This window comes from Falco peregrinus, chromosome 12, assembly GCF_023634155.1.
Source record: "Falco peregrinus isolate bFalPer1 chromosome 12, bFalPer1.pri, whole genome shotgun sequence".
Lineage (NCBI taxonomy): Eukaryota > Metazoa > Chordata > Aves > Falconiformes > Falconidae > Falco > Falco peregrinus.
The window spans coordinates 12,170,320-12,184,411 of NC_073732.1; the positions used below are offsets into that span (position 1 = coordinate 12,170,320).

General features: G+C 38.9%; 1 protein-coding gene across 2 annotated transcripts; it reads right to left on the minus strand.

The window, feature by feature from the left end:
- Positions 1–3,524: 3,524 nt before the first annotated feature.
- SLC16A14 (solute carrier family 16 member 14) lies at positions 3,525–13,800 on the minus strand. Of its 2 annotated transcripts, XM_027787266.2 has the most exons (5): positions 11,589–13,800; positions 11,022–11,298; positions 10,027–10,170; positions 4,970–5,965; positions 3,525–3,789 (listed from the first exon to the last, which is right to left on the minus strand). In XM_027787266.2, the coding sequence occupies exons 2-5, from the start codon at positions 11,281–11,283 to the stop codon at positions 3,641–3,643; spliced, it is 1,551 nt and encodes a 516-aa protein (XP_027643067.1). In that variant the 5' UTR covers positions 11,284–11,298; positions 11,589–13,800; the 3' UTR covers positions 3,525–3,640. The 2 variants fall into 2 exon arrangements, with proteins under 2 accessions (XP_027643067.1, XP_005237834.1); XM_005237777.4 differs by having other exon boundaries at positions 11,022–13,800.
- Between the last annotated feature and the right edge of the window lie 292 nt (positions 13,801–14,092).

The following is a 14,092-nucleotide window of genomic DNA, read 5'->3' on the forward strand; positions in this document are numbered from 1 at the left end:
GCGGTTGTTGTAGTTTTCAGGTCAGACATAGGGACTTTTCTTCTTTACTACGGAAAGCAAATTATTTTAAGGATTGAAAGAGGAAAAACAAAGTGTGTCTTACTAGGAGCAGCATGTAAATAACACAATGTTAATATATTGGGCATCCTGAAATTCTCTTATATTCAGCATTGTAATAGTTACTGGCAATAGAAGAGGTTGTGGCTTCTTTGTACGTCTTCGTTCTGACTTTCCTTTGTATACATGCTATACATGCTCCATGTCTTATATCTGATGCTGTGGCGTTGTCATTTTTATCTATATAGAAAACCATCTATTATTTCTTACTACAAAATTTGCTGATGAATGCTGAGGTTCTTGCTGTCCACCACGGTAAACTTGCAGTGTTTACGTAGCTGGTTCCAGAGTTTGATGTGTGTTACAATATTTCAAATAATCTAAACTTCAAGCAAATAATAATGTTGTCACCAGGAAGAAACTTCTTTGGTGACTGAGGGTGTGGATCAAATGATCATCCTTGTCTTCAACAATCCATCAAAATCATGTTTGAGGCAGAATGGTATATGGGCACAATTTCTCCTTGATGTTGCTGATGTTTTGAAACAAACCGATTTCCATTGTTTGAGTTGTATATTTGACTATCTTATGAGACTGTAACAATGGTTACTGAAGTGTTGTAAGATGAAGGCAGTTCTTACTGACATGACTGAGTTGCTCCAACAATAAACTTCAGTGATTAAGAGGCCAAATATTATTACTCTGAAAGTACCAGTTGATTAATACATCATATGCCATTGACTAGCCTTAAGACCCGAGTATTAAAAGCAGTGATTGCAGTTTGGATATAATAGTGTATTATTTGAAAAGTGTGTTAGGTTTGCAATTTTTTTAACGTGCCAAGTGTTAAACTTGAATTTTATAAACTGAGTAAAAACTATTAATACAGGGTTCTTATATCATTCTGTTTTAAGAATTAAAATACTGCCTTATAAAGAAAATGTTTGCTAATTGAGATCAAGAATATTTTGTTCTACAACTATATACTAATATTCTTGAAGCATTTGGTGATTGTAGATCTTTAGATAGAATAAACACTTAAGTATATTCTGCCCTCTTCGTAACTTTCCTTTTAGGACCTTTTAGGACAAATACAGATTTCATGATGTGCATAAAATACTGTATTCATAATATTTCTGTTCTGTGTAGTTAAACACTATAAAATGTAATTTTGCTTTAGAGGCATGATTTTAAGAACTACAGTATGTGAGCAGAGCTAGTAACAGACCCTCTTTTCTCATATCTGTCAGTCTACCACCAATTAATTTTTTTCTTAGCTTGTGCTCTCAGAATAGATTTAGGCAGTTTCAGATTAGGAAACTAGAACCCATGCTAGCCAATATGGACTCAGTGAATATTAATTTAAAATCATAATTCAACTCAATTTTGTCAGCCCACCATTCCTTCTCCTCGATCAACCATGTACCTGTCCCTTCTGTTACAAGAAGTAAGCACAATCGTTTTGAAGGAGAACCTTCATTTTTAAGCTTGAAAAAAATGAACTTAATTTGTAAATGAACAGAAAGTGAAATGTTGGGTAATGTACGTTTATTCCCATCATATGGCCCAGTAAGGACTTCTATAGAAAGACATATTGCAGATAAGTGAACAACATATTATTCATTAATGTACAAATAAAGTTGATTTTAAAAAAAAGAACAAGTAAAGGATATATATCTTTCAAAAAGAAAAAAAGGAAATTGAGGGAAATCATCCTTTCAAGATATATATATATATATATGTTTCACCAATAAAAGACAGCTCAGTTAAAATAAGCTAGCAGCAGCACTCACACTAAAAAGACGTTAAACCTATAACAAAAGAACTGATGTGAAAGTGTAGTTTACATGAACGTTTTCTCCAAAACAAAAGCTGATTTTAAGAAATTACTGACTGCATGTTCACACCGTGTGTTGCAGTTCCCTGCCACCTCAGTTGTTTTAATATGAATTTTAAAAGTCATACATAACTATTCTATATGAATGAAATAATCTAAATCTTAAAGTAGTTTGGGGTTTTCTTAAGGTTTTCTTTTTTAACTTGGCTTATTTCAGTGATCTATTTTAAAGTATGTTGCTGCCAACAGTTGTAGAAGTGCGAAACTAAGAAGCTGGTGAATTGCATTATAGAACACTAAGAGTTGCAGTTCAGAACTTTTTTTTAACCAACCCTGCGGCTATAAAAAATATCTGTATAATGATATCATTGCATGCTGAACTGTTTCCCAGTATTTACTCAATATAACTGAATAGTATTAATTTTTTTTAAAGAATTTCAGCAGCCTGTATCAGTATTAAACTAAGAACCTGATCCGTCATGACAAAACTTTCATAAAGCTAGCAGGAAAAAACCTATAGTGACTTTTATTTGATAGGAAAATTACCATCAGACTTGCCTCTCAAGGCTGAAAAAGTTATGTCTTGTATACCATACAAAACATTCTGCATTGATTACCAGGCACTTAGCATTGTTTAAGAAAATTTATTTGAATATTTTGAATGGTCTTTAGTTCTTCCATGCTCTGAATTATCTAATTTTCTAGTGAATAAGTATCTCAAATGTGACCAGTCTTAAATAGTCCATGGCGTACATTATAAGCAGCAACACGACTGCTCATTATGTGACAGTTTTTATTACTAAATTAAGTGTAACAAGATTTACTGTGCTGTAGTCCAGTTCTTTCTAAAACTCTTATTTGGCCAATTTTCTAATTGGCCAACTCATTTCTTTAGTACTGTTTACTTGACAAACAAGTCCTATGCAGGGAGTCAATGGCAATGTTACAAAGTTCTACAATACCTCTAATCAGGTGAAGCAGCCAGAAGCTTCAGACCATTTCTGGAAACATTTTCCAGCCTGTGAATAACAGTAATATTTTCCGTATGTTGCCTGTTTCTGGTTTTATGTTAGTCTTACTTCAGGTGCATTCAGTGTCACAGCATTTGTAATGTAGCCTATGTATTGAGGATGGCTGCCTTATGCAGTTGATACTTTTAAAAAATAAACTAAAAAAATCCTTTATGTAGAGAGTAGTTTCAGAAAAATCTTAGAACTTTTCTTTAGTTTTGCATCACAGAAATAGTTACTTTAATACACTGAATTAATCAAATTATTGTACTAGCATCTCAACAGTACAATCATTTTAGCATACTCAGTAACTAACCTTTTTTCAGACCAAATACATAGTAGGAAGGCCTTTTATAAATCATTCGTATACTGATCAAATTCTCTTGTAGAACTAGTATAAATCTGGAACAACTGCACTGCAGTCAATGGAGTTTCACCAATGGGTAGCGGTGACAAGTTAGAAGAGAAGCAAGGATAAAGGCTCCTAGCATTATTCCAATTCTAAAAGACTAGCAGGGTGCTTTTAATTGCTGCATTTGTTAGTTCTAAAGTAAAAGATCTCCACTCATTTTAAAAGCGTATTTCTAATAATTTATTAGCATTTTGGAGCATAATTGCTTTTCACTTAAGTACAGCTCAGTGTGGTTGGTTCCATAAGAAAAACAGCTTCATACTGTCATACAATAGAAACATGAAAAAAAAAAAAAAATCTGTAAAAAAATTTCTGGAATTTGTTCTATCCTTGTGCTTCTTCCGTAGATTTTTCACTTGGTTGTTTCTTTTGAATACAAGGTTGTATAAGTAAAAATAATATTCCCACCATGTACAGTAAGCCAGATATGTAAAAAGAAAAATCGTATTTCTGTGTGATGTCATAGATCCAACCTGCAAAATAAGGACAAAACATGTTTGTTACAAAGGTTGACAACAAGGTGCATTGCATGGGAAAATATGAAAAATGCTGCACATTTCTCCCGTGACATTTCAGTCAAATCCATAGATGTTTTGTGGAAAAAAAAAAAAAAAGGTGGTGACTGTCTCCTCCTCTGGATGCTACAAATGGAAATTTATTAACAAAATCTCTTGTTCATTCACCAAAACCAGTGCAAAACCTGTCCCCTCATTTAAGTATTATGGAAGTCTTAAAAGGGGACTCTAGCTATGTGCCATCCTCAGAAGCCAAGCAACTTTCTCTCTAAAACTGTACATTTTTCAAACAAGTTATCACAGGTCTGGCTTTAAAACAGACATTTTGAAATCCCAAACCAATTAGTTCTTCCACCCTACTATTTGTAAAATGCCCGATACTGCAGGCTAGTTCAAATGCTGTGTCTTTTGCAAGCAAACACATTCTCAGTAGCTTTCTCGAAGAGCCTCATATTGATAAAAGCCTTTTCAAGAGATATAATCTCAGTTCTGCAGTGACTCTCATTCCAACCTTAATTCCTTTGCAAAAATACATTAAAGTTACTCCAGAAAGGTTTGAGAACGCAAAATAGCAAAATTCCCTCATGGTATGCTGGTTGCATTGCAATGTAACCTCAAGATCCGTACCCTTTTTTACATCAACTAATTGCATCCTGTTTGCTTTGTTACTAATGACCCAAATACAAAGACATATTCAGCACCGACTGAGAGGTGCTAAAAGAATATATGGTGCTGCTTTTCAAAGGGTACTGAATAAGCTTTCTTATAAATCCTGTTGGCTCACTCAATAGTGTGCATATACTACACAAAACACATAAAAATAGGTTAAACCCTTCTCATTTTAAAAAAGCGTATGATTGTATTTTAAGGAAACATACCATTCGAAAGATAGATTGTAATAGCTTTGGCATTCTTTGCAAGGATTGTAATTTGTAGTGTGTGAATAGTGAGCTGGTACCCAGTGGATGTGATCTATAAATTGTAAATCGATTAATGTGAAGCTGGATGTTATGGTCCATTCTGGAGCAGCTGTAATTTTGTTACTTACACATGCTTATAACGTAAGAAAGCATAATAATATAACAAGTCACACAGTTTTTATACAAACATCTGTTGGTTAGCAATTTGAACTTTTTACCTGCAAAGGGTGGTCCAAACAATGCAGATATTCCGTTGGCACAAATGATGATGCCATAGGCATTTGCAAGGTGTTTAGTTCCAACCAAATCTTCAGTCACAACAGGCATTAGAGAAAAATAGCCACTAGAAAATCCTATTAGAGCACAAACCACAGCCAGGCTAATGTATGTTTGCATTAGTGGCAAAGTAAGAATGCAGGTGACCAGCGTAAAGTTAGCCATGAGGAAGACATTCCACGTGCTGATGCACGGGAGATCAGAAATGATTCCAAGGATCACTTTACCAAAAATATGAACAATGGCTATAATGGATGTCAAAGGAAATATATTGTTCTGACTAGATAAGTTATACTGCTTGACTATTTCTGGAAGATGAATAAAGGGAATGACAAAGCTGCTATAGGCAAACAAAGCCCAAATTATAAAGGCCACAAATACTCTATTGGTAAACAGTGATGCAGCTCCAAAGTAGCTGGAGTACCATATTGCAAAGCCCTTCCTGACTGTAACCGTCAGCTGGCTCACTGTCTTAAGAATGCGCAGTCCATACATACTCCTTCCACTTCCAGATTTACCTCCAATTTCTATGTGCTGAACACTGTCAAGCACTTCTTCATTTGTTGCCTCTTCTTTTTTTTCTGGTTCTTCACTGAGGACTCCATTGGATTTTATAGTCTCTGCAGAACGGGACAGAGCTTTTGCCTGATTATCTTCACTGTTACTTCTCACACCATATTTTTCGCTAACCATGTCTTTGGGAGAGAGTGGTCTCATAAGTGCCCCACAGACACAAAGGTTCAGAGAGATGGCACCCTGGATGAACATGGCATTCCTCCACCCAAATTCGATGCAGAGGTACTTCAGTAAGGCAGTCATTAGGAAGGCTCCAAACCCTGTTCCCGTGGTACTGAGTCCTTGCGCAAGTGCTCTTCTCTTCTGAAAATACTGCCCTACCATGACCACCGCAGGCAGATAAACCATGCCACTTCCAGCGCCTATGAAAACAAAAACCGAAATCAATCTGCACATTTGCCAACAACATAAAAAGTGTGAAAAACATATCAGTTTTATTCCTAACTTTTGCATGAGCATAATGGTAAAACTGAGAATAAATATTTAATTCTCATGTTAGGTTTCATTTCTGTCTTGCAGTATTTTCCAAAATTTGCAATCCTCATTCCTGTGAGAATACAATACTGCTGTTTAACTGCTGGGAAAACTGAAATACATGGAAGATAAAACCTTTACCTCAGTTTAGCATGGTACTGCTGGAAAGTCCCAAACATCCCATGATAAATCAGTGACAGCTAATATGAGGACAAACATAAAACAAACTCTGTTTTGAAATATCTGCATTTATAATACTTGCATCTGATTGTATCAGTGACCAGAAATTGCTTAGTGGGCATATCTTATTGCTTTTGCCTGAGTTCACCAGCAACACGTTTCAGGAGTCAGCACAGGGTAGGTTAGCTGGGTGGTGGGACCTTGGGTGGCTTCCAGGTTTCTCTTTGGGCACTCCAGGGAAGTCCAGGGAGGGCCACACAGTAGCTGCACAGGCATATTCTTAAAGAGGAACATCTCTATAGTTCTGTAGAAAATCCCTCAGCTGTAGTTAAACCCCAGGGTATTAATGGTACCTGTTTCAAGCAGAAAGCGTTAAGACTTGTGCAAACACACCATTAAAGGTAACAGTTGCCCATTTTTTCTCACAACGAATTCCTGACAGAGGGGATTTGGACTGGAAGAGGTGTATCCAGAAGATGCTTCAAAATTCACTGTGATTGTACTTTAGAAAAGCGTTTGGGGCTTAAGTTTTCCTAAATAGCTGATAACACAGCCGTATGCAGGTGCAGCACGATCTAGCTACAGCTAAACCAGAGAAAGAGTAGTTCTTCCAGCAAAGCCTGAAAAAAGCACCTCAGCACCACGGCAGTGTAGTGGTCAGAACCGACCTGTTTTGTCTGTTAGAAATATTTATTTCTTTGCTACACAAATACCTGACCAGGTTTTTATTTTGCACAAGGTCTCCCTCCCCAGCGGCAGCCACAAACACCAAGGCCATCTCTCGGCCCCCCAGCCGACCGCCTGCCTCAGCCCAGCCTGCCTCGCCGCTGTGAGGGAGCAGCCCACGCTCCCGCTTGCATGAAGTGCTCACGGCCCCCGCCTGCGCATCCCAAGAAATAAAGAAGTTTTCTGTATTTTAGCTTATCTTCTCATTCTGCGGAATTAACACAGAAGGTAGTTAACTCGTGAAAGGCACAGCACCTTCACAGGCACGTCAGGGCCACAGGCCTCTCCACTCCTTTCCCTCACAGAGCCGTCACCCCCGCAGCCAGGCCCGCAGGGACTCCAGCAGCTACAGGCGCCCACCCCAGGGCTCCCCTGGCCAGGTGAGTGGGGAGAAGGGTCCCCTGCCTTGCCATGGCTGCTGCAGGGTGCAGAGCTTGCACAGCTGGGCCTGAGCTGTCCCCAGGAGGTGAGGGGACAAGGCTGCAGGGAGCTGGGGCAGGGGAACCATGCTGAGGCGGGGTGCACGTTGGGGATGGGAGCTGAGGCGGCGGAGTGGCCACGGCCAGGGGCAAGGTGGGGATCCTGGGGACATCCCATGTGAGGGCATCTGACACGGCAGTCACTCACGGGGAGCCCCGGAGCCATAAGTGAGCCCACAAGCACTGTGTGCAGGCTCACAGGTGGTCACAGCAGGAGGTGGCCGCTGTTAAGTGAACATCTAGCAGCCATGAGAACATGAAAACAACTTCCCTGAGGTGATGGTGAGTGAGGTGACCATGAGCGAGGGGATGGGAGTGGACAGGGACTGAAATGATGGGTGAGTGAGAAGATCAGGAGTGTGGGGTTGGCGGGCAAGGGGATGGCGGGCAAGGGGATGGGGAATGGAGTCTCATGGAGATGGAAAAAACATCTCAGGCATCGCTACACTGGTTTTCTGACCAGAATTACTCTGGCAACATCTCACTTCTCCACCTCATGCAGAAATCTGCCTCAGATTTTTTTCTGAAAATGTGGTTTTCACCCCTCTTTAAATTCTCTGTATAATCTCTGCCTTTTTGTCTGGTATTTTGTGTATGTTCTTTTCTGAAAAGCAGCAAGGGCTGAGAGAGTGTGGGGATTCCTGTCTGCTTGATTATATTTAATATATATATATGGAACAGAAATTCCAAAAAAGACAGAACCCTGCCTGTAATTATTGTTTTTGTTCAGGAATTTACAACATTACTGAAATCTGTGGTATGGTGGTACAAAGAGCTATCACAGTGATCCTTGCTTTTCAGTGATCAATGTTTTTCCACACAGAGAGCTAGAAAAAAACATCATGTACAGAAATTCTGCAGATTTCTATGAAACTCTGTGAAAGAATAGTTTGAGGGAATGGAGGGTACTGAAGCTATTATTAGTATTGCAAACAATTCATTTTTTTCGTAATGCTTCTGTCACCTATAACAGATACCATGCTTCATTTGCAAACATAACTGGCCTTGTTATCCGTGGACTGAATAATATTTCAAAGCCCCTTGAATTGCTCAGTGTTGCTCATAATAATTAAAGGCCAAATTTCGTATTTCTTACTTGGATCGCTTGAACATTTGTTTCATATCTATTAACAGTATCTCTTTCCAGAAACGAACAGTGAATAAATTGAAGTAGTGCTTTAAGTAGAGAATACTGGGTTCTTCTACATAACTTTCTTGAAGTAACTAATTTTTTTCACAAAGAAGCCACATTTTGCTAGAAACTGAGCATTCAGGCACAAGGGATCTGTTGGTTTTCAAGAAAGATGCCTGAACACCCATGCCTTTTCATATTTTGATCGGGCCCTTACACATGTCAAAATGCTTTCTAGAGACCTAATTCCAATAAAAATGAGAATATATTACTTCTTTCAGTGATTTTGATTGTAAAAAAATGTGGCAAAAATAGTTGCTATTTATTAGTGGTTGTTGCTGTAATCTGAATATCCTTCATTAGAAACTGAAATATATATGAAATACAGCTACGTGCATGGTCCTAACTGAGGCTAGGATCGAGTTAATTTTCTTCATAGTAGCTCATGTGTGCTGTGTTTTAGACCTGTGACCCGAACACCGCTGATAACACAGGCATGTTTTAGCTGCTTCTAGACAGTGCTTGCACAGCATCAAGGCCTCTTCTGTTTCTCACATGGCCCAGCCAGTGAGTTGGCTGGGGGTGCAGAAGAAGCTGAGAGGGGATACAGTGTGACAGGTGACCCCAACTGACCAAAGGGACATCCCATACCGTATGATGTCATGCTCAGCAATAAAACTGGGGGAAAGAAGGAGGAAGGGAAGACATTCAGAGCTGTGGCATTTGTCTTCTCAAGTAACGGTTACACATGATGAAGCCCTGCTTTACTGAAAATGGCTAAACATCTGCCTGCCCATGGGAAATAGCAAATTAATTCCTTATTTTGCTTTGCTTGTGCATGCAGCTTTTGCTTTACCTATTTAACTGTTTTTATCTCACTTTTACCTTTCTGATTCTCTCCCCCATGACACTGCAGGACAGTAAGAAAGCAGCTGTGTGTGGCTTAGCTACCTACCACTAGCAACTCCCAACACCCTTTAAAATGGGTTTTGAAGCAGTACATAGTTATCATAATCTGGTATTTTATTAATATGGAGCAACTCCTGTAGAGAACACTTACTGTTTCTTCCTGCGTTAGAGAGGAGTTAGCTAGATATATAATTCAACAGTGTTTCGACGTCTTTAAATTCCACTGTTAAAGTTTGGATTACACTAATTCTTCCAATTAAAAATGTCCTCTAATACATTCACCTGGGAGAAACTGATAAAAATACCATCTTCAACATGGCAGATTTACATGACAACAGAAGTTATTGGGCCCAATCCACTGAGTAAATAAATAAGTATTCTCAAAAGGTAACAGGCTGCAAAGAGTGTGTAAGAGAAGCTGGAATAACTTTACAGTCTAACTTCCCTCTTTACTCACCCAGATAACCTTCAAAGCAATCAAAAGTAACTGAAAAAAACTTTCAAACCTTAGTACAGCTCTTACCAGCTGTCACTCCAAATGTAAGGAAGAGGTAGTGCACATTGGAGGCATAGGCACTCAGTATCCAACCTAGGGCATTCATTATCCCTCCAATCATAGCTGTCTTGCGGCACCCACACATGCTGATGAATAAACCAATGAAAGGACCTGTTAAAATATATGAAAAAAATGATGAAATTATTCATTTAATTCTCTGTACTCTTTAATAGTTATTCACATGAAGAGTCTTAACATTTTAAACAAAACATTAAACGTCAGGCTACTCATGCTATTCAGTTTATTTTCCCTATTACTGCTCAAAATTGTGGAAAGAAAAATTCAACCAGCTGACCAAATACCAGCAGAACCTAAAATCAAGGTTTCCCCACAAAGAAGGGATAGTTCAAAAAAAGAAACTGAAACCGTTATTCCCAATATCAATGATGTGTGTGGGCAAGCCTTTTTCACAAGTAACAAGAAAGCAAACATTTTATTTTGTTTTCAGTGGAGTATTTTAGGCAGACCTAAACACAACTTCTTCAATCTTAATTTAGGGAGAGATACATACACATATACACATATACACACAAACATACCCCTCCAGATATTATTTTGGGTTGATCCAAACACAACTTAAAAAATAATTTTTTGTTCAGCTGCCAAACTGAAATATAAACTGTCTAAATTCAACATTTTCTCCTCCCAGATAGAGTACGGGGAGGACCACAAGCTTCACAGATCATGTGTTTTCTTAATTCTAGTGAGACCTTGAAGTCACAGTCATCCTTTCCTGCTCATGCTGTCTCCTGGAGTAATTGTCTTCTCTATCATCTTCCCTGTTGTTCCCTCTCTCCCTCTAACTTGTAAAATATGTCCTTGTGACCTTAAAAAGGCAACTCAGGAGAACTTGGGCAGCCCCGCTAATAAAATGGAAAACTGTAAGAAAATACTTGAGGGATGAATGGCAAACATATTCTAAAAATCTATGTAGTTTTGAAATAAATTATGCTGGAACATACCAACAATAAGTGTAATGCCCATGCTGAGGGAGCTAACCCATGCTGTTAAGCCACGACTTTGATTAAACTCTTCAAGCCATTCCATGTTGAGTATTCCAAGGGCCATCTGGGACCCCATGATAAGTATGTGCACAAGGAAAGAGGAAAGTACAATCATCCAAGCCCATCCTCCATCGATGTTTGGATTAGGCTTAATTGGCTTACTTCCAACTTTTGAGTCATCTCCAAAATCATATCCAATATCTTCTCGACTAGCATACATTTTCTCCACAGTATTCTGAAACAAATGCAGTAAATACCTTCAAAATACATAAAGAATGATCAGATTTTGTAGTTTGGTTATAGTGAACAGCATAAATCACTACCATATTTCACCACTGTGGTTTAGTGCAGTTGTAAAGTGCATACTGGGGTTTCGTTGTGCAAATGTAAAATGCTTAGAAAAATTTCTTTGTGTACCTTAATATCATGGCTGTCTGTGCAGGGGTATTTACAGGTTGACAGTAGACTGCATTATTTCCATTACTGTACACTTTAACTTACTTTTAGGTGGCTGAGAGCACTTACTCTTCATGGGTTCACTGTGGTCACAAAAAAAAGACTGGTCTCTCTCTGTATATTCCTTGTCTGTATCACCTTCTGCTGTCCCAGTAAGATTATGTGCCTTTGTTTTCAAGTTGATAAAGCTTGGAATAAAAAAAGGAAATCCTGAAGAGGCAGGTAGATGAAGTTACCATATCCTTTCAGAGGAAACCAGTTTTGGATATATTTTTTCCTTAGCAGTGGAAGAAAAAGAGTGAAGACAGAGAAAGATAAAGATTTAAGGTTCTTGGTTTTCAAAATGCTTTGCTTACACAAATTACAACAAGGGGATTGTTACTACCTCTCTGGCAAGCTTTTTATTACAGTGAACTTGACAAACAGTTTGCTATTATGTTTTCAGTCTCCATACTATTAATCTATACAATCCTACTAAAACCAAAGAATTCTTCCAAACTAATGTCAATGCCTATCAGAATCAAACCGAGTGGCAGAGTTACGTGCATAGGTATACGCAGGATCAGGACATAATAGCTTAATTTGATTGCTGCGATTTTTTCTATTGTTACTCTAAGTGAAGATTGCAACACAATGTGAAAATAACTTTAAAGCCATTTTTAATTGATTAACAGGCAAGGTGCAGAACCCAGTCTTCCCTCCATCTGATTTCTGCTGCAACATATTGAAATGTTACCCAACGGTGGAGCACCACATAGGTTTCCATGGAGACTAGAAATGTAATGATACAAATTACCAGAGATGGTAATTTTTTGTCTTCTTTTCTTCTCCAGAAAATAAAAAGAGCCATCAGCTTCACAACAATCAAAGGAAAGAAGAATTTTATCAAAAATTGTTTTAAAAAGCTCCTTATGTATTCTGTGAGCCCTCAGAAGGTGTGCCTCAGGGCTAGCTCCTCACTACTGAAAACTGGCAGTGAATGCAGAATATAGTATCAAGTTTGTCATAGATGGATACCCTTTATGGACCCAGTTGTCATAGCCCTAACTTGGCCATTGAAGGCACTGGTGACACAGTGAGGAAGAACAAGAACTGCGCACTAATACTTGCCACACAAGCAGGTAAACTGGGACCAGCTGATGAGTCCACACCTGGGTGCCAGTGGGAACATATACTGAAATGACTTACTGGCTTTTTCTTTGCCAGTCAAGAGGCAGAGAGAAAAGGGGATTATGCTTAGAGGTCTTTCTAGAGGTCCTGCAGGGTGTTTGAGGCAGGAGGGGTAGCAGGGGAACAAGTCAGAGCCAGGTGGTGGTGCAGACTTTTTTTCTGAACTTAAGAGGACAGCCTGGGACAGCCTTAGTTAAAATTACACTTTGCTCTTGCTCTGCAGAAGGTAGGTCTTAAAGATGGCATCTCGGCTCTTTCCTATTAATGTACCTGGAGCTAGATCCCCCACTGATGTAGTTTATGTGACTACTGAGGATTCAGCCCACTCACAAGCGAGAAAAATACTAAATGCATGAAGGTAATAAAGATAATGAATAATCATGCTAATGGGAAATAATGAGAAGCAGCAGAATGAAGAAAAATTGCAAGCTGCTAAACATGCTCTGTATAAGATTAGTGAAAATGTATGATGGCTATTACAGTACATCTTAGATAATGGAATAAAAAATTATGTAACTGAAGATTCAGAGTCAGGATTAAATGTGGAGCCTCACCTTTCTCTTTCATGCTCTTGACTGGCTTTGTGTCCACCTGAATACTGATACTGGATGCAACACTTTTCTTTGGACAGGAAATAGATACGTCTTTTATATATTTAAAATTATTTAAAGCAAAAATAGTTGACATTGAGAAGCAAAGGTATGATGCTCATCTTTGCAATCTTACTGACAGAATGGGCTTAGACTTGAATAGGTACAAGTTAGTGTCGTGCTGGCATCAACCCCCACAAATCTTCAGAAAATGTATATATTTTCCCTTTGAACTGGATTCTTGCACATTATTACTTTTATACCATTAACTTTCCACTAACGTCACAAGTTCAGAGTGAACACACTCAAAAGCAGGGAAGGTAATCTCCAATGACTGCACAAACTCTCAGGCTCCAGATAGAGCAAGGGCCTTGCTGTCTGGATCCTCTCCCCGCTATTGCCTCATCACCCCGTGGCGTATCGCACCCATATCGCACCCAGGAGAAATGCACTTACCTGCCCTCAGCCTTCTTCCCACCCCACAGCACTGCCCAGAACACACTATCGCGGACAGCAGAGAAGCCCAAGGGGCTAGAGAAACTGCAATGACAATGATGGCAGCTCATTTGTGAAGCCAGCCGTGTTTCCCCAACGAGCAAGGTAGTGAAAACCCACTCAGTGCCGGCGTTTGAATAAAGCCCCTCACAAGGGAATGCATTTAAAAGCAGGAGAATCTGGATTCTTGTTTGGCCAGCTGGAGAAGGACTAGATTTTTTTCAGAAAATCTTTTAATATTGCATGCACACACAGTATGCAGAGCTCTTAGAAAACTGGCCCAGACGTTAGTGCCCACAAAGGTGCTGAGCTTTTCTG